At 44.9% G+C, this 25,000-nt stretch overlaps 1 protein-coding gene across 2 annotated transcripts in view; it reads left to right on the plus strand.

The window, feature by feature from the left end:
- Positions 1 to 25,000, plus strand: part of rabgap1l (RAB GTPase activating protein 1-like) — a 573,823-nt gene that overhangs the window by 547,779 nt on the left and 1,044 nt on the right. For both annotated transcript variants that reach the window (XM_084311549.1, XM_084311550.1), the window contains 4 exons: positions 2,000 to 2,083; positions 11,413 to 11,484; positions 12,542 to 12,748; positions 23,268 to 25,000. The exon at positions 23,268 to 25,000 is cut by the window's right edge and continues 1,044 nt beyond it. In XM_084311549.1, coding sequence (XP_084167675.1) covers positions 2,000 to 2,083; positions 11,413 to 11,484; positions 12,542 to 12,748; positions 23,268 to 23,438 — 534 coding nt within the window. In that variant the 3' untranslated portion in view covers positions 23,439 to 25,000. The remainder of the gene's footprint in view (positions 1 to 1,999; positions 2,084 to 11,412; positions 11,485 to 12,541; positions 12,749 to 23,267) is intronic.

A 25,000-nucleotide genomic window follows, 5' to 3' on the forward strand; every position in this document is an offset into this window, starting at 1 on the left:
AGAGGAGGCAGGAGGAGGAGAGGAGAGGAGGAGGAGAAGATGAGCAGGAGGAGGAGAGGAGGAGGAGAAGAGGAGGCAGGAGGAGGAGAGGAGGAGGAGGAGGAGAGGAGGAGGAGAAGAGGAGGCAGGAGGAGGAGAGGAGGAGGAGAGAGGTAGTAGGAGGAGGAGGAGGAGGAGGAGAAGAGGAGGCAGGAGGAGGAGAGGAGGAGGAGAAGAGGAGGCAGGAGGAGGAGAGGAGGAGGAGAAGAGGAGGCAGGAGGAGGAGACTGCACAGGTAGCTCTTCCTCTCCTCTTGTGTTTGTCGTCTCCCAGCTGATGCAGCTCCTGAAGACTCGCTTGCAGCAGAGGATGAAGCCGTCCCCATGGCGATGTGTAAATGACATGAAGCCGTCCCCATGGCGATGTGTAAATGACATGAAGCCGTCCCCATGGCGATGTGTAAATGACATGAAGCCGTCCCCATGGCGATGTGTAAATGACATGAAGCCGTCCCCATGGCGATGTGTAAATGACATGAAGCCGTCCCCATGGCGATGTGTAAATGACATGAAGCCGTCCCCATGGCGATGTGTAAATGACATATGCGCTTAAGAGCCCAATCAGTGATCTACGTGTGAACAGTAGGCCCATCAAGCGAAAAATAGGAATCTAGTTGATTGACTGAGCTGTTGAAGGACTGACACTAGACAACTGGTCAATTCGTTTTTTGGGGCTATAAAATGTTTGTTTACATTGTTAATGTTTATAAACACTAGAGTAGAGCACGTGTATATTCTGAATGTGTTTATTGGAAGGTTAACACTTCCGGCGCCAACAGCAGAGGGCGCTGATGGCCCTTCAGTGCCAGTGCTTTATCCAATGTAGGATAGGACTTATTTGCGAGTGCTTAAAATATATCAAATATAATAGCAATAGATCTAAATAACACGGTGATCGTCAGTGAGTTGCTTCCAGTCAACATGCACGAAACAGATAATTTTTTCATACATACATTTCCGTTTTATACCGTGATGAATATGAATATATTTATAGAGCGTTCTGTCTCATCTCAATAAACTCCAGCAAATCGAGCTTAAATGTATTTAGTTAGAAATCGTGCCATTTGTCGCTTGATTTATGAATCGTTTTCAAATAAACGCTAGATTATCGATATTATATGTGTCATCATGGGCGAACAGAAGCGGGGTCTGAAAATCGCTTCTCTTTACTTTGGTCGGCGCGAACCTCACACACAAACACACACGCTCCACTCCGATGGCGGTGAAAGGAACATCTGATTAACCCAAGATTCGTAACCGAAGTGCTTACCTCACATCTGATGTCCTGCAAAAAGATTAATCCAATTCCTGATCGCCATTCCAAATATTGATCGCTGATCCACTTAAAGGGGAACTATCTTATAAATGGCCTTTTTCAATGTTTAGCATTGTTTCCTAGCTATGTGGACTTATATTAATATGATCTATGTCTCTAATTCTCATATTGGCACATTCTTCCAATTCTCCTCTCACAATATTCACCCTCACTGAACTGAGTCATCTGAAAATGTGATGATCTGTGATGTCAGAGAGACACCGCTGCATGATAATGTCCCAGATGCCGCGAAGGCCACACAGTGGTTTAGGTGCCCAGCCTCAAAACAGCTTAAGATCTTCAGGTAGAAAAATGCTGTTTTTGAGGACTTGATTAGAAATACAAAACAATGAATTAAAAAATATATATAATTACAGAGGTGTTCCATAAACTCACAGGAATTGTGTAAAAGTGCCCAAATAGTGAAAGAAATAGTAAAATAGTTCCCCTTTAAGTAAGTACTCGTATTGGTTCTAAAATAAAAACATCTACTCAGGGATGAATACAACAATCCATCTCCTCTGACATCCTTACCTCCCTGAAGACCATATTGTATCATGCTCTGTTTCCTCCACAGCAGATCTTCCTGACCTGATGCAGGGTTTTATCATTTAGCATTATATGTTGTCTTCCTCCCTCCCTCCAGCTGAAGGAGGTGTTCAGGAGAGAGTTGGAGAAAGCAGAGTCGGAGATAAAGAAAACCACAGCCATCATAGCTGAATACAAGCAGGTGTGGAATGCTCACTCCTATTGATCTATCATCTGATATACACTCACACCCATTAGGAGCACCTACTGTAATATAACACCAGAGCTGCTCACCATATCATCTGATATACACTCACACCCATTAGGAGCACCTACTGTAATATAACACCAGAGCTGCTCACCATATCATCTGATATACACTCACACCCACTAGGAGCACCTACTGTAATATAACACCAGAGCTGCTCACCATATCATCTGATATACACTCACACCCATTAGGAGCACCTACTGTAATATAACACCAGAGCTGCTCACCATATCATCTGATATACACTCACACCCATTAGGAGCACCTACTGTAATATAACACCAGAGCTGCTCACCATATCATCTGATATACACTCACACCTATTAGGAGCACCTACTGTAATATAACACCAGAGCTGCTCACCATATCATCTGATATACACTCACACCCATTAGGAGCACCTACTGTAATATAACACCAGAGCTGCTCACCATATCATCTGATATACACTCACACCCATTAGGAGCACCTACTGTAATATAACACCAGAGCTGCTCACCATATCATCTGATATACACTCACACCCATTAGGAGCACCTACTGTAATATAACACCAGAGCTGCTCACCATATCATCTGATATACACTCACACCCATTAGGAGCACCTACTGTAATATAACACCAGAGCTGCTCACCATATCATCTGATATACACTCACACCCATTAGGAGCACCTACTGTAATATAACACCAGAGCTGCTCACCATATCATCTGATATACACTCACACCCATTAGGAGCACCTACTGTAATATAACACCAGAGCTGCTCACCATATCTCACTAGATGTTAACACTTCCGTCAATCTTCCTTCCAATTTGCTGCTCCCAGCAGTTGGAACGAGATGCAAAATACTTTTGAAAATGGACAAATTGTTCTGCATCATGTAATGATGTACTTTTATTTGGTTGTTTGTTTGATGTGTGTTTTAATTATTTATTTCCCTTACCTCTATGATGTATGTATCATCTGTCTCTTTTCTATTTTCTAAAAATACTTTTGTCCCCTTTCCCTGTTGCCCTTCGAGGGGACCTTTTGTCCTCTCTCCAGGTCATCGCTGTAAATAAGAATTTGTTCTTAATTGACCTGCCTGGTTGCATATATTCTTATCCTAACGGATTTATGCTTCCGCGTTCGCGTTTTGCGAATCTGATTGGCCACTGACGTTTCTGGTGCGATCTGATTGGCCACTGACGTTTCTGGTGCGATCTGATTGGCCACTGACGTTTCTGGTCATGTGACATGTGCGCCCAATCGCGTGACGCGCCCATTTCCGCCTCGAACAGCAGCAAACTACCTAGCGCCTATTTTTTCACTGGTTAAGCTTAGGGGACTCTTTCGAAGTTGGTTAAGGTTAGAGTTTGGAATCAGGGCTGGTGTTCTATCGCCCTGCTCTAAGACAAACTCTAACCTTAACCAACTTCGAAAGAGTGCCTAAGCTTAACCGGCGAAATAACTTGCCGTCACACGATTGGCGCGACCAGAAACGTCAGTGGCCAATCAGAGCACAAAACGCGAACGCGGAAGCATAAATCCGTTAGGATAAGAATAGACGCTGCCTGGTTAAATAAAGGTTAAATAAAAGAATAAAAAAATAATAAAACCTTGATCTGACATTTGATATACATCACCAAGACGGCTGGAAAGATTGATTTTAACTGACAGATAGATACAGCCCCACATCAAGACATCAGATACAGCCCCACGTCAAGACATCAGATACAGCCCCACATCAAGACATCAGATACAGCCCCACATCAAGACATCAGATACAGCCCCACATCAAGACATCAGATACAGCCCCACATCAACACATCAGATACAGCCCCACGTCAAGACATCAGATACAGCCCCACGTCAAGACATCAGATACAGCCCCACATCAAGGCATCAGATACAGCCCCACATCAAGACATCAGATACAGCCCCACATCAAGGCATCAGATACAGCCCCACGTCAAGACATCAGATACAGCCCCACATCAAGGCATCAGATACAGCCCCACGTCAAGACATCAGATACAGCCCCACGTCAAGACATCAGATACAGCCCCACATCAAGACATCAGATACAGCCCCACATCAAGACATCAGATACAGCCCCACATCAAGACATCAGATACAGCCCCACGTCAAGACATCAGATACAGCCCCACATCAAGACATCAGATACAGCCCCACATCAAGACATCAGATACAGCCCCACATCAAGACATCAGATACAGCCCCACATCAAGACATCAGATACAGCCCCACATCAAGACATCAGATACAGCCCCACATCAAGACATCAGATACAGCCCCACATCAAGACATCAGATCATCCTGGTCCTCTGAGGAGTCAGCTGCTGTTTCAGGGACGTTGAGTTGTTTGGGAGTTAGGTCAGCAGCCTCTGTGTCCAGTGAGACGATAACGAGCTGTGTTAGGTCAGCAGTGTGTCCAGTGAGACGATAACGACCTCGTTAGGTCAGCAGTGTGTCCAGTGAGACGATAACGACCTCGTTAGGTCAGCAGTGTGTCCAGTGAGACGTGAGACGATAACGACCTCGTTAGGTCAGCAGTGTGTCCAGTGAGACGATAACGACCTCGTTAGGTCAGCAGCCTCTGTGTCCAGTGAGACGATAACGAGCTGTGTTAGGTCAGCAGTGTGTCCAGTGAGACGATAACGACCTGTGTTAGGTCAGCAGTGTGTCCAGTGAGACGATAACGACCTGAGTTAGGTCAGCAGCCTCTGTGTCCAGTGAGACGATAACGACCTCGTTAGGTCAGCAGTGTGTCCAGTGAGACGATAACGACCTCGTTAGGTCAGCAGCCTCTGTGTCCAGTGAGACGATAACGACCTGTGTTAGGTCAGCAGTGTGTCCAGTGAGACGATAACGACCTCGTTAGGTCAGCAGTGTGTCCAGTGAGACGATAACGACCTCGTTAGGTCAGCAGCCTCTGTGTCCAGTGAGACGATAACGACCTGTGTTAGGTCAGCAGTGTGTCCAGTGAGACGATAACGACCTCGTTAGGTCAGCAGTGTGTCCAGTGAGACGATAACGACCTGCGTTAGGTCAGCAGTGTGTCCAGTGAGACGATAACGACCTGAGTTAGGTCAGCAGCCTCTGTGTCCAGTGAGACGATAACGACCTCGTTAGGTCAGCAGTGTGTCCAGTGAGACGATAACGACCTCGTTAGGTCAGCAGTGTGTCCAGTGAGACGATAACGACCTGTGTTAGGTCAGCAGTGTGTCCAGTGAGACGATAACGACCTCGTTAGGTCAGCAGCCTCTGTGTCCAGTGAGACGATAACGACCTCGTTAGGTCAGCAGTGTGTCCAGTGAGACGATAACGACCTCGTTAGGTCAGCAGTGTGTCCAGTGAGACGATAACGACCTGTGTTAGGTCAGCAGTGTGTCCAGTGAGACGATAACGACCTCGTTAGGTCAGCAGTGTGTCCAGTGAGACGATAACGACCTCGTTAGGTCAGCAGCCTCTGTGTCCAGTGAGACGATAACGACCTCGTTAGGTCAGCAGTGTGTCCAGTGAGACGATAACGACCTCGTTAGGTCAGCAGTGTGTCCAGTGAGACGATAACGACCTGTGTTAGGTCAGCAGTGTGTCCAGTGAGACGATAACGACCTCGTTAGGTCAGCAGTGTGTCCAGTGAGACGATAACGACCTCGTTAGGTCAGCAGTGTGTCCAGTGAGATGATAACGACCTGTGTTAGGTCAGCAGTGTGTCCAGTGAGACGATAACGACCTCGTTAGGTCAGCAGCCTCTGTGTCCAGTGAGACGATAACGACCTTGTTAGGTCAGCAGTGTGTCCAGTGAGACGATAACGACCTCGTTAGGTCAGCAGCCTCTGTGTCCAGTGAGACGATAACGACCTGTGTTAGGTCAGCAGTGTGTCCAGTGAGACGATAACGACCTGTGTTAGGTCAGCAGTGTGTCCAGTGAGACGATAACGACCTCGTTAGGTCAGCAGTGTGTCCAGTGAGACGATAACGACCTCGTTAGGTCAGCAGTGTGTCCAGTGAGACGATAACGACCTCGTTAGGTCAGCAGTGTGTCCAGTGAGACGATAACGACCTCGTTAGGTCAGCAGCCTCTGTGTCCAGTGAGACGATAACGACCTCGTTAGGTCAGCAGTGTGTCCAGTGAGACGATAACGACCTCGTTAGGTCAGCAGTGTGTCCAGTGAGACGATAACGACCTCGTTAGGTCAGCAGCATCTGTGTCCAGTGAGACGATAACGACCTCGTTAGGTCAGCAGTGTGTCCAGTGAGATGATAACGACCTCGTTAGGTCAGCAGCCTCTGTGTCCACTCTGTCCCGGGGGAGACTCTGTTTCATTACACACAGGCCTTGCTCAGCTGCGGTTATGACAACCTAAGCAGATAGAGATTATGAATATAAGACACAACCACATTGGTGTTCATCATTCCAATGGCAACGTACTCCACACGGTACTGCATGTAGCCTCCACCCACTGGCTGTATGATTCATGGCTCTGAGACTGGGTTCCCTCCTCAAAGGAACCTACTGGTGACATATGATAAGATAAGATATTCCTTTATTGATCCTTTTGGAGAAATTCAGGCATCATAGCAGCATAGGGGGGGGGGGGGGGGGGGGGGTACAGGTATGGGCATGGTAATAGTAGAAGACATAAATATACAATAGATATGGACAACGCCACTAACGCAGGAGATGCTGGGTTTGAGCCCAGCTCTCTGCGTTGCTTCCGGCTTGGCTGGTCGTTCATACTAATACAATTGGCAGTGTTAGGGGGTGGGTAAGCCGGTGGGTGGGGATCGGACGTTGTGGACAGCGACTCCTACAGGTCGGTTGGTGTGCCTGTACAGCAGAATCAGGAAGTATCGAGGGCGGCGTGTCCCTCCCACGCGTTACTCCTCGCCGCTGAGAGATTGTGCTGTTCAGGTGAAAAGATGCGACGGCTGCCTCCTCGAGTACCGGAGGGGACACGTGATGCAAGGCTTCGTCCACATTGCAGCCGGCCAGTGGGAGGCATGGTCTAGCAACGTTCGAGACAGGGGAGGGTAGAATTGGATGGTACGGAATTGGGATGGGAGAAAAATAGAAAATGGGGAGAAAAAGTAGACAAAAAAGATAGATATGGACAATAAACACTCTGAATATATACTATGAGTAAGTAAAGTAAACAATATACACAGGTGCAGTATACATAAGGTAACCTAACTGGCATGATATATGTTATACGCTGTAGTCTGTGGTAAAGGAACAATCATTCTGATCAACACCAATTTACACAGTTTGGCCGACTGATGAAAAAACATGTCTTGATTTATGATTTCATCATTGTTTGAGGTTGTTGTTTTTTGGCAGGACATTAATTCCCTTGAGATTTCTGAGCCAATAAGTTGCATTTGATGCCATTGTAGTAAATGTTAAAACACCAATTCAGAATCAACTGCCATTCACATTCAGAGTGGACCTGTCCTGTATAGAGTTAGTCCAGAGTGTCCTGTATAGAGTTAGTCTAGAGCAGTGGTTCTCAACTGATCTAGCCTTGGGACCCAACATTTTCCTTAGTCATTAAGTCGCGACCCAACATTTTGAACCACTATGATTTATGTAAAAAAAAGAATGCAGTAATATGCAATCTTTCAAAACATGAAATAAACACAAAAAAAGTGCAACAAAAGTGCAACTAATTGCTAAAAACCCAATGAAATACAATTATAATAAATTATATATGCTTCTTAGCAGATTTCTTAGCTTAACATAACAGACCTAAATTTGGGGGAACTAATGGGATAACTGGGGTTGCAACAAAAGTGCAACTAGGGCTAAAAACCCAATGAAATTAAATAATAATAATAATAATAATAATAATAATAATAATAATAATAATAATAATAATAATAATAATAATAATAATAATAATAATAATAATAATAATAATAATAATAATAATATGCTTCTTAGCAGACTTCTTAACTTAACATAACAGACCTAAGTTTGGGGGAACTAATGGTATAACTGGGGTTGCAACAAAAGTGCAACTAAGGCTAAAAACCCAATGAAATAAAATAATAATAAATAATATGCTTCTTAGCAGATTTCTTAGCTTAACATAACAGACCTAAGTTTGGGGGAACTAATGGCATAACTGGGGTTGCAACAAAAGTGCAACTAGGGCTAAAAACCCAATGAAATTAAATAATAATAATAAATAATATGCTTCTTAGCAGACTTCTTAACTTAACATAACAGACCTAAGTTTGGGGGAACTAATGGTATAACTGGGGTTGCAACAAAAGTGCAACTACTGTAGGGCTAAAAACCCAATGAAATAAAATAATAATAAATAATACTTCTTAGCAGATTTCTTAGCTTAACATAACAGACCTAAATTTGGGGGAACTAATGGGATAACTGGGGTTGCAACAAAAGTGCAACTAGGGCTAAAAACCCAATGAAATTAAATAATAATAATAATAATAAATAATAATAATATGCTTCTTAGCAGACTTCTTAACATAACAGACCTAAGTTTGGGGGAACTAATGGTATAACTGGGGTTGCAACAAAAGTGCAACTAGGGCTAAAAACCCAATGAAATAAAATAATAATAAATAATATGCTTCTTAGCAGATTTCTTAGCTTAACATAACATACCTAAGTTTGGGGGAACTAATGGCATAACTGGGGTTGCAACAAAAGTGCAACTAGGGCTAAAAACACAATGAAATAAAATAATAATAATAATAATAATAATAATAATAATAATAATAATAATAATAATAATAATAATAATAATAATAATAATAATAATAATAATAATAATAATAATAATAATAAATAATATATCCTTCTTAGCAGACTTCTTAGCTTAACATCCCAGGGAACTAATGGGATAACTGGGGATGTTGTTTGCTCCTGACAAGAGTCTCAAAGTCTGGGGTGATGCTTAATGTCCAATCTGTTCCTCCGCTTTGTCTTCAGCTGGACCAGAGCTGAGAAGCCACTTTCACAAAGATAGGTAGTGCAAAAAAGAATATTACAAAAAAAAAAAACGTTTTTCTTTATTTTATTTTTTTAACACACACATCCGCGAGACCGCGACCCACTTTTGGTTTGCGACCCACCAGTTGAGAAACACTGGTCTAGAGTGTTCTGTATAGAGTTAGTCCAGAGTGTTGTTCTGTATAGAGTTAGTCCAGCTCCCCATAATGGCTCCAGGTAGTTTAATGGTACATTGACATAATACTGAAAGTTGGAAGGTGAAATATACTAGAATGCAATCAATGTAATAATAATAATAATAATAATAATAATAATAATATATTTGATTTGTAGGGCGCTTTATAGTTGTGGAGCAAATCTAAAAGTGCTACATTTTAAAAGAACATAAAACTAGAGTGAGAAAATAAATGTAAGAATATAAAATAAGCAAGACTAAAACTAGTAAGGAGTAGGGATGGGAATCGATTCCTAATTGGCCGATGCCTGGAACCGTGTGGCTCCTGTGACTTTCGATTCCCTTATCGCTGCCTACAGTTGCGCAATAACGTTACGTTACCATGTAGCCATGGCAGACTCTATTTGATTCCTTAAGGGCTCGAAATTGCCTGGGTTTTGGTAATATGCTCCCGAAATGCTCCCGCTGTTTGGCTACTTCTATGTGCAGTGAAAACTACTTGAATGCTTTAGAACATTGTCATTGTTCTATGATGAATTGAAAATGGGGGACCCTGGTGGAAACAAGACGAAAGTCTTTCTCTGGTCTGCATCCCCTTAACAATTGTATGTATTGAGATGTACTGTACTGTACCCATTCTGCAATCTGTTAATAAACTTTTCAATCAATCAATCAATTGATTTAGTTTAGGGTGAGCTAAAATTAGCCGCGGAGCTAACGTGAGCTAACGTGAGCTAACGCTATTTAATCAACCTCACAAAGAGAGATAAACAGCTGACAGCGGATAGTACAGGTACAAATACAATAAAACAGCAGGTGGGGGCTGTTGTGTAAACCTTGTACTCTTTAGTTCACATATAATGAGAGACGCGAGTGCTTGTTTACAAGTCTGTAAAGTGTAAACCAGGAAGTACAGTGGTGCAACATACAAATGTGTCCGTGTAGCAACACAAGCCAATACATAAAGGACAGGGGCCCGGGGAGCTCTCTCTCTCTCTCTCTCTCTCTCTCTGTGTGTGTGTGTGTGTGTGTGTGTGTGTGTGTGTGTGTGTGTGTGTGTGTGAGAGAGAGAGAGTGTGAGTGAGAGACAGAAGTCAGAGGAATAACAACCTGTTATTCAATAGATTAAATTAGTTTAAGAATAAAAAAATAAATACATTTTAAGAGAATCTCAAATACATTATTTTATTTAAGTGTAGGCTATAGTTAATGTTTTATTTTTTACAGTTTTTGTATTTTTCTGACATGGGGGCTCAACAATAAATGACAATCAGAAATGTCAAGTTGCATGTTGTTATTCTAACCAGCTTAGACCCCGACGCTCTGCATCTTCTGGCCGCCTCAGACCTACTCCTATCCGAGCTCCGGGAGGGTCATCAAAGAGAAGTCGCCTATTCTCAGTCCTTGCCCCACAATGGTGGAATGAACTACCCACCCCAGTTAGGACAGCCGAATCACGTCCAATCTTTCGCCGTCGACTAAAGACGCACTTCTTCAACCATTATCTGAATAAAAAAAAATATATCTAACCCTAACTAACCGTACTGTCATGCACTTGTCCTAATAAACTAACCTACACTGTAGCACTCAACACTTTGATGAACATTGTTGCTCAGCTGATAGAGTTGTGCCCTTCCTGATGGCTTGTCGTACAGAACTTGTAAGTCGCTTTGGATAAAAGCGTCAGCTAAATGACTAAATGTAGTTCTGTTGCATTTCCAATTTATTTATTTAAATTATAAATTGATCAGGTATCGATAAGGGAATCGATAAAGAATCGAATCGATAAGCAGAATCGATAATGGAATCGTATCGATAAAATCCTATCAATTCCCATCCCTAGTAAGGAGTCAAAATAACACAAACTGGTAAAAGAACATAAAATGTGTGGAGCTAAACTAGATCAAAATTAACGAAAAAGGCTCTATTAAAAAGATGAGTTTTTTTAATAGTAAATTACAATATTTTTATGTAAATGCACTATTGATATGTGTGACGCTGTAACGATATGTCCTTCACTCTAAATGTGTATAATTCTGTTGTGTTGCGGACTTGCGGTCCAGTATCTGACCAGGTCTTCTGTGTTTCAGATCTGCTCTCAGCTGAGCACTCGGCTGGAGAAACAACAGGCAGCCACTAAGGAGGAGCTGGATGTAGTCAAGGTGCACAATACTACAGGCTCACACACACACACACACACACACACACACACACACACACACACACACACACACACCACACACACACACCGCACACACGCACGCACACACGCACTCACACACACACACACACACACACACACACACACACACACACACACACACACACACACACACACACCGCACACACGCACGCACACACGCACTCACACACACACTCACGCACACACGCGCACGCACACACACCACACGCACGCACACACACACACACACACACACACGCACACACACCGCACGCACACACCCACGCACGCACGCACTCACACTCACACACACACACACACTCACACACACACACACACACATGTTTAGGGGTGTAACAATGCATCGATCCTAAGGTGACGATTCAACTGCATCGATTTGAAAATGTTAGAATCTATTAGAATATATATATAAAATATAGGGATATTCGATATTGGCCTTTTTACCTATACCGATATTGTCCAACTCTTAATTTCCGATACCGATATCAACCGATATATGCGGGGTTCCCCCCCCCAAAAAACGGAATAATTTAAGGTAATTAACATGACATATCTCTTGTCGTGGAATTAACACAACATTATGCATACTTTTGACAATAAATAAAATCAGAATTTTTACAAATGTAAAAAATAATAAAAAAAATTGAAAACCGATACCGATCATTTCCTATATCACTTTTTAATGCCAAATATCGGCAGATAATATCAGTAGGTCGATAATATCGGACATCCCTAATAAAATATATATATTTAATTTTTTTTAGGTAGATTTTTTATTTCCCTATAGTCCATTCATGCTGGGTGAATCAGTTCCCCCAGCCACATTTGTGTATTAAAATATTTTTTGGGGGGGAATTAACTGATCGAAAATGTATCGAATCGGATCGTGGTCAAATGAAGAGATTTCATGATGCATTGAATCGTTGCCTGAAGAATCGTAATCGAATCGTTGTGGGGTCAAATATTTACAGCCCTAGTATTTATATGACTGCTGTATGTGTGCCTGCCGCACACAGAGTAAGGTGATGGCGTGCGAGTGCTGCAGGCAGGTGTTCGGGGCGGACGGGCCGCTCCAGGTGACCCCCAGCAGGGAGAGGTCAGGGGGAGGAGCCAGTGAGCAGCTGGACGAGGAGAAGGACTCTCTGAAGGCCCAACTGAGAGAGCTGGAGCTGGAGCTGGCCCAGACCAAACTACAGCTGGTGGAGGCCAAGTGCAAGATCCAGGTGAGACCACGGCTGGACTAGTAACTGTACAATATTACTATTAAATATATTATATTATAATAATAATATTAAATATTACTGTACAATATTACACACTAGATATGAACCAAGTGTACTATTATACTACTGTACAATATAACACACTAGATATGAACCAACTGTACTATTAGACTACTGTAAAGTATAACACACTAAATATGAACCAAGTGTACGATTAGACTACTGTACAATATAACACACTAGCTGTGATTTGCCTGGCTGACACCTGGCCCTGACACTCATCAGTGTAGTGTGGTGTGGTGTAGTGTATTATAGTGTAGTGTAGTGTAGTGTAGTGTAGTGTACAACCACAAGGCTGGACTGCATATAGTGCAAAGTAGAATACCATGCTATTCATTAACCATGCATAATGAGTTGAGGGCACACACAATACCATGCTATTCATTAACCATTCATAATGAGTGGAGGGCACACACAATACCATGCTATTCATTAACCATTCATAATGAGTGGAGGGCACACACAATACCATGCTATTCATTAACCATTCATAATGAGTGGAGGGCACACACAATACCATGCTATTCATTAACCATTCATAATGAGTGGAGGGCACACACAATACCATGCTATTCATTAACCATTCATAATGAGTGGAGGGCACACACAATACCATGCTATTCATTAACCATTCATAATGAGTGGAGGGCACACACAATACCATGCTATTAATTAACCATTCATAATGAGTGGAGGGCACTCATTATTATTGAAATTTGTTTGCATGAGGAGGACTGTCTTCTCACCTTAAGATAGACCTATGTGTGTCTTTTCATTCAAAAGTAGCTTGACGCTTAATATCACACTCGTGTTGGATATCATACATACATTGTAACGATTTGAGGCTTTGTTTCCAGGGGCTTTAAGTATCTAAGTTTGAATCTGATCCAAATCTGATTTTATCATTATCCTAGTGATTATTCTGCGGATAAACCAAATATTTTGATTTAAGACTGATAAACCAAGTAAGCCCTGCCCCCTAAAAAAGAAAAGAAAGTACAATGAGCCGTTCTTTTGAGCGGTTAGCTCACTCTGTTTACACTCACTCTGTTTACACTCACTCTGTTTACACTCACTCTGTTTACACTCACTCTGTTTACACTCATCACTCTGTTTACACTCACTCTGTTTACACTCACTCTGTTTACACTCTGTTTACACTCACTCTGTTTACACTCTGTTTACACTCACTCTGTTTACACTCATCACTCTGTTTACACTCATCACTCTGTTTACACTCACTCTGTTTACACTCACTCTGTTTACACTCACTCTGTTTACACTCACTCTGTTGACACTCACTCTGTTGACACTCACTCTGTTTACACTCACTCTGTTTACACTCTGTTTACACTCACTCTGTTTACACTCTGTTTACACTCACTCTGTTTACACTCACTCTGTTTACACTCACTCTGTTTACACTCACTCTGTTTACACTCTGTTTACACTCACTCTGTTTACACTCACTCTGTTTACACTCACTCTGTTTACACTCACTCTGTTTACACTCACTCTGTTTACACTCTGTTTACACTCACTCTGTTTACACTCACTCTGTTTACACTCACTCTGTTTACACTCACTCTGTTTACACTCACTCTGTTGACACTCTGTTTACACTCACTCTGTTTACACTCACTCTGTTTACACTCACTCTGTTTACACTCTGTTTACACTCACTCTGTTTACACTCTGTTTACACTCACTCTGTTTACACTCACTCTGTTTACACTCACTCTGTTTACACTCTGTTTACACTCACTCTGTTTACACTCACTCTGTTTACACTCACTCTGTTTACACTCTGTTTACACTCACTCTGTTTACACTCTGTTTACACTCACTCTGTTTACACTCACTCTGTTTACACTCTGTTTACACTCACTCTGTTTACACTCACTCTGTTTACACTCTGTTTACACTCACTCTGTTTACACTCACTCTGTTTACACTCACTCTGTTTACACTCACTCTGTTTACACTCTGTTTACACTCACTCTGTTTACACTCACTCTGTTTACACTCTGTTTACACTCTGTTTACACTCACTCTGTTTACACTCTGTTTACACTCTGTTTACACTCACTCTGTTTACACTCACTCTGTTTACACTCTGTTTACACTAACTCTGTTTACACTCACTCTGTTTACACTCACTCTGTTTACACTCTGTTTACACTCACTCTGTTTACACTCACTCTGTTTACACTCTGTTTACACTCACTCTGTTTACACTCACTCTGTTTACACTCTGTTTACACTCTGTTTACACTCACTCTGTTTACACTCACTCTGTTTACACTCACTCTGTTTACACTCACTCTGTTTACACTCTGTTTACACTCACTGTTTACACTCACTTTGTTTACACTCACTCTGTTTACACTCACTCTGTTTACACTCTGTTTACACTCACTCTGTTTACACTCACTCTGTTTACACTCACTCTGTTTACACTCTGTTTACACTCACTCTGTTTACACTCTGTTTACACTCACTCTGTTTACACTCACTCTGTTTACACTCTGTTTACACTCACTCTGTTTACACTCACTCTGTTTACACTCTGTTTACACTCACTCTGTTTACACTCACTCTGTTTACACTCTGTTTACACTCTGTTTACACTCACTCTGTTTACACTCACTCTGTTTACACTCTGTTTACACTAACTCTGTTTACACTCACTCTGTTTACACTCACTCTGTTTACACTCTGTTTACACTCACTCTGTTTACACTCACTCTGTTTACACTCTGTTTACACTCACTCTGTTTACACTCACTCTGTTTACACTCTGTTTACACTCACTCTGTTTACACTCACTCTGTTTACACTCACTCTGTTTACACTCACTCTGTTTACACTCTGTTTACACTCACTCTGTTTACACTCACTTTGTTTACACTCACTCTGTTTACACTCACTCTGTTTACACTCTGTTTACACTCACTCTGTTTACACTCACTCTGTTTACACTCACTCTGTTTACACTCTGTTTACACTCACTCTGTTTACACTCACTCTGTTTACACTCTGTTTACACTCACTCTGTTTACACTCACTCTGTTTACACTCTGTTTACACTCACTCTGTTTACACTCACTCTGTTTACACTCTGTTTACACTCACTCTGTTTACACTCACTCTGTTTACACTCTGTTTACACTCACTCTGTTTACACTCTGTTTACACTCACTCTGTTTACACTCACTCTGTTTACACTCACTCTGTTTACACTCTGTTTACACTCACTCTGTTTACACTCACTCTGTTTACACTCACTCTGTTTACACTCACTCTGTTTACACTCACTCTGTTTACACTCTGTTTACACTCACTCTGTTTACACTCACTCTGTTTACACTCTGTTTACACTCACTCTGTTTACACTCACTCTGTTTACACTCTGTTTACACTCACTCTGTTTACACTCACTCTGTTTACACTCACTCTGTTTACACTCACTCTGTTTACACTCTGTTTACACTCACTCTGTTTACACTCACTCTGTTTACACTCACTCTGTTTACACTCTGTTTACACTCACTCTGTTTACACTCACTCTGTTTACACTCTGTTTACACTCACTCTGTTTACACTCTGTTTACACTCACTCTGTTTACACTCACTCTGTTTCCACTCACTCTGTTTACACTCACTCTGTTTACACTCTGTTTACACTCACTCTGTTTACACTCACTCTGTTTACACTGTGGCAATTCCAGGTGTAGGGGTGGCAGAATAAACAACACACAGACAGGTTGCAGTTCCCAAAATCATGCTCTTTATTTTCTATTAAAATAATGATCGCTTGCTGGCGGTAATCTGTCGGCCGGGCGGCGTCTCCGCTCTGTGGCCTCTCGCCTTGCGCTGCTACGGGGGACTGAGAGGAGGCTCCTCGGCTCCATTAAGTCCCCCCTCCCCAACAGGCGCACCGCGCCGTGATTCGATAATCACCTAATCACTCCTGATGGGTCTCTAGTGACAGGTGCGTCCGGAAGCGGACGCCCAAACATGGGCAGCGCCCAGCCATTGGGTCGCCACGTAGCGCCCATCAATCACCAAGCCCAGGGGTGGCTTGGGGTTGCCACAGTACCCCCCCTCCAGCTCCGACCGTCGGGGAAGAGCGTCCGACGCCCAACAGGCATCCTTCCTGGAGAGGGCGTCTGCGTTGCGGACCTGTGGATGACAGAAAAGTTAAACGATTGCAACTCCAGAAACCATCGAGTCACCCTGGCATTGGTCCCCTTTGTCTTGGCCATCCAGACGAGGGGGGCGTGATCCGTCACCAGCGTGAAGCGCCTCCCCAGCAGATAATAACGGAGCGTCTCCAGTGCCCACTTAATTGCCAGACCTTCGCGCTCCACCGCAGAATAGTTGCGCTCGTGTGGCAGCAGCTTCCTGCTCACATATAAGATTGGATGTTCCTCACCCTCCAGTTGCTGGGAGAGGACCGCTCCCAGTCCCACCTCTGATGCATCTGTCTGTACCGTCATCTCCTTGTCGAAGTTCGGGGAGACCAGCACCGGTCCCGAACAGAGGGCCGTCTTGAGGTCCTCGAACACCGCCTCCGCCTCCGGTGTCCACTTCACCGTGAACGGCCGCCGCGCCTGGGTCAGATCTGTGAGGGGAGCAGCGCGAGCAGCGAAGTTAGGGATAAACCTCCTATAATAGCTCGCTAGCCCATTAAATGTCCTGACCTGCTTCTTGGTTAAAGGGCGAGGCCACTCCCTTATCGCATCAATTTTCCTCTTCTGCGGTTTTACATTGCCCCGGCCTATTGTGAACCCCAGGTACTCTGCCTCTTCTAGTCCCAGCCTGCATTTCTTTGGGTTGGCGGTGAGACCCGTCTTCCGGAGGGCACCCAACACCGCTCTCACCTTGTGGAGGTGGGAGTCCCAATCTGATGAATGAATGATAATGTCATCGAGATATGCGGCTGCATAATCCCGATGGGGCCGTAGTACTCTGTCCATCAGCCTCTGAAAGGTAGATGGCGCCCCATGCAGGCCAAACGGGAGAACTTTATAGTGAAACAGCCCGTCTGGGGTGGAGAAAGCCGTCTTCTCCCTCGAGGCGGGGGCCAGAGGGACTTGCCAATAACCCTTCGTTAGCTCTAGTGTTGTGATAAACCTGGCCAGGCCCAGTCTATCAATGAGCTCATCCACTCTAGGCATGGGATAGGCGTCAAACTTTGAAATGTCATTAAGCTTCCTGAAATCATTGCAGAACCTGGTTGTTGAGTCGGGTTTCGGCACTAAAACAATAGGACTGGACCACCCGCTATGAGTCTCCTCAATCACTCCCATCTCCAGCATGACCCGCACTTCTCTTCTTACGGCCTCTCTTTTTGCCTCTGGGATACGATAGGGCTTCAGCTTTACCTTGTCTCCCGGGCTGGTAATGATGTGGTGCTGGGCCAATGTGGTGCGGCCGAAAACACGTCCCGGTTCTGTTGGACCAGCTCCCGAAGCTCCTGCCGTTGGGTCGGGGACAACTGTTCCCCGATGGGAACATCGGCCGCCTCTGCCACCTGCTGCGCAAAAGGGGGGGGAGGGGGGGGCGAAAGCAACACATCCCGGGCATGCCATTTCTTCAACAGGTTAACATGGTATAACTGTCGATGCTTCCTACGGTCGGGCTGGTGGACCTTGTAGTTGACAGGACCCACTTTTTCGATTATGTCGTAGGGTCCCTGCCATTTGGCTAGGAATTTGCACTCTGCTGTCGGAACCAGTACGAGGACCCGGTCCCCCACATTAAACTCCCGTGGCTGTGCGCCCCGGTCATAAATGCGCTTCTGTGCGTCTTGGGCCTGTTGCATATGTTCTCTCACCACTGGCCAGAGCGCCTTCATCCTGTCTCTCATTACCTGCACATGCTCTATGAGAGACCGGTGGGGCGACGGCTGTTCCTCCCAAATCTCCTTTGCGATGTCCAGGAGACCCCGCGGCTTGCGGGCGTAGAGCAGCTCAAACGGCGAGAAGCCAGTGGAAGCCTGTGGGACCTCACGCACAGAGAACATCAGAAAGGGCAACAACTGATCCCAATTCTTCCCATCCTTCTCCATCACCTTTCTTAGCATGCTTTTCAGTGTTTTGTTGAAGCGTTCGCACAGCCCATCCGTCTGTGGATGGTATATGGAGGTTCGCAGCTGTTCCACTTTCATTAGTTTGCACATTTCTTTCATGACCCGCGACATAAAGCACGAGCCCTGATCAGTGAGAATGGAGTCGGCAATTCCCACCCGACTAAACAAATGAAAGAGCTCCCGTGCCACAATTTTAGCCGTCACCGTGCGTAACGGGATGGCTTCGGGGTAACGTGTTGCATAATCTATGATTACCAGTATATACTGGTGGCCTCGGGACGATTTGACTAGAGGGCCCACCACGTCGAGGGCAATTCTTGAGAATGGGGTCTCAATGATGGGCAGTGGGATCAGAGGATTTTTATAGTGTGCCTTTGGTGCTGCGCATTGACACTCTGGGCAGCTCCTGCAGTAGTCCTCTACCGCTCTCTTCATGCCCGGCCAATGGAAACGCGCCTTTATGCGCTCCATGGTTTTGTCCACGCCCAGGTGCGCTCCGAGGATATGTGAATGCGCTAGCTGGAGTACAGTGGGAATAAAGAATTTCGGCACCAGCAATAGATCTTTAACCTCATCATTCTTTTTTACGACTTGGTACAGCAGTTGTCTTTTTATTGCAAAGTGAGGATATGACAGGTTACTCACCCCCTCCACTGGATTTCCATCTACGGTTTTGATATTCGCCCGGGCCTGCGTTAGGTTTGGGTCTTCCAGCTGGGCCGTTCCGAACTGACCCGCCAGGTCCCTCCCCACCTCGTCCGCCTGGGGGAACTCCGCAAATGGGTCCTCGTCACTGCTATCCGTCTCGGGGCCCGCTTGGGGCGCCGGCGCGTCGTCACCCACACCTGATGCAGTCTCCGTCTCACTCCCCGTTATATTCAGGGACTCCGGCGCGTCGTCACCCACATCTGATGCCGTCTCAGTCTCACTCCCCGTTACATTCAGAGCACACATCTTCGGCTGACGTAATCCTTTCCTCTTCCTCGGTGTACCCGTGGAGGGTGGGGTGCGTGGGGAGATGACGGCTGAGCACAGCTGGCGATACAGGGGGCAGTCTCGACCAATCAGCAGCGCTACCGGCAGGTTGGGTATCACGCCGGCTGTCATCGAGCAGACCCCCTTGGTGGTTGTCAGGGTGATCTGCGCTGTGGGATACAACTTTGTGTCCCTGTGCACACAGGACACTGACACTTGCGGAGCCTCTGCATCGCAGTGTGCCAAATGGGGCTGAACCAGCGTTATGACACTACCCGAGTCCAGGAGCGCTACTGCATCTTCGTCGTTGACGCGCACGGGTAAAAGGGTCGCTGATGTTTCCTTATGGGTCTGAAGCTGCCGCCGATGGCATGGACACATCCCGGCCTGGGCAGTTCCACGAGTGATGCCCTGGCTCGCCGCAGTCATAGCAGCGTCTTTGGTCCTGGTCGAACAGCGGTCTTCTTCGGGGTAGTTCGGGATCACCTGCGTTCCCTACCCGGCCCCTTGGGCTGGGCTCGTCGGGACCCCTCCTTGTTCTTGGCCGCTCTGGCTTTTCCCCTCGCCCCCCTTTGAGTAAGTCCCGCGTTACCTGGTGGGCCTCCACAATATTCACTAGCTGCTCCACGGAGCGGGGGTCCGCTTGACTCGCCTGCTTCTTCGTGTCATAAGGGAGGGCTCTGACAAAGCGGTCCATAACAATCCGTTCCAAGACCGTGGGCCCTCCGGGGTCGGCCATTAGCCAGGCTCGGCTTATGCGGACTAGGTCGTGCATCTGGGAGCGCGGGGAGGCCTGTGCGTCATACACCCAGTCATGGAACCGCTGCGCACGGGACTGCAGACTATGGCCGTAACGGGACAAAATCTCCTGCTTTAGCCGAGTGTAGTTCTCGGCTTGCTCCGGTGGCAGGTCCTGGTAGGCCTTTTGCGCATTACCCGACAGGAAGGGGGCCAGCAGTCCCCCCCAGTCGTCCTCTGGCCAGCCCTCCCGGCTGGCGGTGCGCTCAAACGCTAGGAGATAGGCTTCTACATCCTCCTGCTCCGTCAGCTTGGGGATGAAGCGCCCGGGGTTAGGCCGCGTCCCTGCGGCCCCTTCGTCCCGCCGGTGAGAGGCCATCCGCTGGAGCTCCACGTGGATCATCCCCGTCTGTTTCCTCTGTTCTTGCAGGGCCTCTTTGTGCCGGGCCTGTTGTTCCAGGTTCGCCTGTACGAGCTGCTGCACCAGCGCGTCCATGCTTCTTTTCGTTGTTAAATATATATATATATATATTTTTTTTAATTTCTTTTATTCTACTTCGATAAAGTCTATTGTTGTTTATTCCGCACCCCTGATTGCCAGTAGACTATGCCCGCAATCTCCACCACTGTGGCAATTCCAGGTGTAGGGGTGGCAGAATAAACAACACACAGACAGGTTGCAGTTCCCAAAATCATGCTCTTTATTTTCTATTAAAATAATGATCGCTTGCTGGCGGTAATCTGTCGGCCGGGCGGCGTCTCCGCTCTGTGGCCTCTCGCCTTGCGCTGCTACGGGGGACAGAGAGGAGGCTCCTCGGCTCCATTAAGTCCCCCCTCCCCAACAGGCGCACCGCGCCGTGATTCGATAATCACCTAATCACTCCTGATGGGTCTCTAGTGACAGGTGCGTCCGGAAGCGGACGCCCAAACATGGGCAGCGCCCAGCCATTGGGTCGCCACGTAGCGCCCATCAATCACCAAGCCCAGGGGTGGCTTGGGGTTGCCACAACACTCTGTTTACACTCTGTTTACACTCACTCTGTTTACACTCACTCTGTTTACACTCTGTTTACACTCACTCTGTTTACACTCACTCTGTTTACACTCACTCTGTTTACACTCTGTTTACACTCACTCTGTTTACACTCACTCTGTTTACACTCACTCTGTTTACACTCACTCTGTTTACACTCACTCTGTTTACACTCACTCTGTTTACACTCACTCTGTTTACACTCTGTTTACACTCACTCTGTTTACACTCACTCCGTTTACACTCACTCTGTTTACACTCTGTTTACACTCACTCTGTTTACACTCACTCTGTTTACACTCTGTTTACACTCACTGTTTACACTCACTCTGTTTACACTCACTCTGTTTACACTCTGTTTACACTCACTCTGTTTACACTCACTCTGTTTACACTCTGTTTACACTCACTCTGTTTACACTCACTCTGTTTACACTCACTCTGTTTACACTCACTCTGTTTACACTCTGTTTACACTCACTCTGTTTACACTCACTCTGTTTACACTCTGTTTACACTCACTCTGTTTACACTCACTCTGTTTACACTCTGTTTACACTCTGTTTACACTCACTCTGTTTACACTCACTCTGTTTACACTCACTCTGTTTACACTCACTCTGTTTACACTCTGTTTACACTCACTCTGTTTACACTCACTCTGTTTACACTCACTCTGTTTACACTCTGTTTACACTCACTCTGTTTACACTCACTCTGTTTATACTCACTCTGTTTACACTCTGTTTACACTCTGTTTACACTCACTCTGTTTACACTCACTCTGTTTACACTCTGTTTACACTCTGTTTACACTCACTCTGTTTACACTCTGTTTACACTCACTCTGTTTACACTCACTCTGTTTACACTCACTCTGTTTACACTCTGTTTACACTCACTCTGTTTACACTCACTCTGTTTACACTCACTCTGTTTACACTCACTCTGTTGACACTCTGTTTACACTCACTCTGTTTACACTCACTCTGTTTACACTCACTCTGTTTACACTCACTCTGTTTACACTCTGTTTACACTCACTCTGTTTACACTCACTCTGTTTACACTCACTCTGTTTACACTCACTCTGTTTACACTCTGTTGACACTCACTCTGTTTACACTCACTCTGTTGACACTCACTCTGTTTACACTCTGTTTACACTCACTCTGTTTACACTCTGTTTACACTCACTCTGTTTACACTCTGTTTACACTCACTCTGTTTACACTCACTCTGTTGACACTCACTCTGTTTACACTCACTCTGTTTACACTCTGTTTACACTCTGTTTACACTCACTCTGTTTACACTCACTCTGTTTACACTCACTCTGTTTACACTCACTCTGTTTACACTCACTCTGTTTACACTCACTCTGTTTACACTCACTCTGTTTACACTCTGTTTACACTCACTCTGTTTACACTCACTCTGTTGACACTCTGTTTTTTCACTCACTCTGTTTACACTCTGTTTACACTCACTCTGTTTACACTCACTCTGTTTACACTCTGTTGACACTCTGTTTACACTCACTCTGTTTACACTCTGTTTACACTCACTCTGTTTACACTCTGTTTACACTCACTCTGCTCCCCGTCTGTCTGCAGGAGCTGGAGCACCAGAGGGGAGTCCTGATGAACGAGATCCAGGCTGCCAAGAACTCCTGGCTCAGCAAGACCCTGGGATCCCTCAAGAGCTCCAGCACCGGAGCCGGCGGCAGCAGCAGCAGTGGCTCCCAGGCCCAGACCCCCTCCTCCCCCAAGGAAGGGCCTGTGTAGGGCCCCTCCGCACCGCTGGCTGGGAGCGGGACGACCCGAGAGCCGAGGAACAAACGCTGAAGAAATAACCTACAGAGACGATGCAGTATTCCTTTTCCACCGTGGCCCAGGGGGGCCGCGCTTACTGTGATAGGTTGAGATAGAAGTGGGTGGGGCTTCTATGCTGCTTCCCCCCTTGTTCATAAGCCCCACTTTAATCCACAGTCACTTTATCTACAAGTTGGACTGGACTAAAATGTACCTTTTTACACGCTCTGCTCCACAGTTTATGAAACTGAACGAATGATGAACAAATCACTGAGGCTGTAGGTTTGGCTCAGAGGTATTAATTCATGCTCATGGCTTCGTTAGATATCTCAAAACCTTGTGCGTTTGTTCAGCTGACGGCTGAAGTGAAACATAATAATCACACAAATGTCGGCCATCGGCTTCATAGTTGATCCATCTACAACAGCGCCACCTTGAGTCCAGTCATCGCCAAGAGATAGCCAATCAGCTGTGTGGCTAAGTGATTATGCTAATACGTACATGTAGTGGAGAACCAAGTTAAACCTGCATTTATGATCCTTACAGTCTGGATGTGATTTGCAAGGATAGTGCAACTGCTACTGGTCACAGTTTAACATCCATATTTTAGGATTAATGTTCGCTGCTTAAAGAAGAGACTACGACAAGCATTTTAAGCATAGCATCTCCACAGCTTTCTGAAAGGGGATACTGCATTCAGCATCTAAAATAAAAGTGTATTTCTTTATAGTAATATTACGTATATACAATGTTTGTCATATAAATATGTATAACTAATTATTGATCATTTTGTAATCGTGTACAGCTCTTTAAAAGGAGAAAAAAAAAGAAGGAAAAGTTCTTTGTTAATTTTATTTTTTTTTACTGTTTTTGGAATTTGAACGTCATCTTTCTAGATGTCAAGGTGATTAAGCACAGTGTGTGTTCTGGTCTGTTCTGGTCGGGTCCGGTCCGCTCGGGTCCGAATGATGGAAAGCCAAAGTGACATTCTGACAACACTCATTCATTCCTGCTACTAACTAGTCTGATCAGCTTTGGGTCAACAAAAGTCATCCATTCCCGCTACTAACTAGTCTGTCAACAACGGTCATTCCTTTACCACTATGTCAGTTTTGCAAAAGTAACAACGGTCATTTAAATGTACCCATTCATTCAATATAATTTTACCTCCTTTTTTATTTTATTTTTTCAAATAATGATAAAAATGTTGCCTAAACAACCATTCATAGTCTAAAATTACAGATTTGAAAATTGTGTTTTTAGCCCTGTACTAACACTCTTCAGTGTTCTGGTATTACTCTATTATACACAACAAGCTAAGCAACATCAGGACATGCGCACAGTTTTCTTTCATTGCTCATCAATGCATGAACATTAAGATGTTTGAGTTTGTAATTTTAAAATGTTATTTTTTTTTACCAAACATCTAGCGGTGTCCTACATTCACCCCATCTGAACCACAGTGCAGACAAGATGTTGTGGTTTTCACGACGCCATCGATGCCGTCGGGTCTATGTATAAGATAGCACAATTCA

Source organism: Notolepis coatsorum (assembly GCF_963971535.1).
Source record: "Notolepis coatsorum genome assembly, chromosome: 3".
NCBI classification, from domain to species: domain Eukaryota; kingdom Metazoa; phylum Chordata; class Actinopteri; order Aulopiformes; family Paralepididae; genus Notolepis; species Notolepis coatsorum.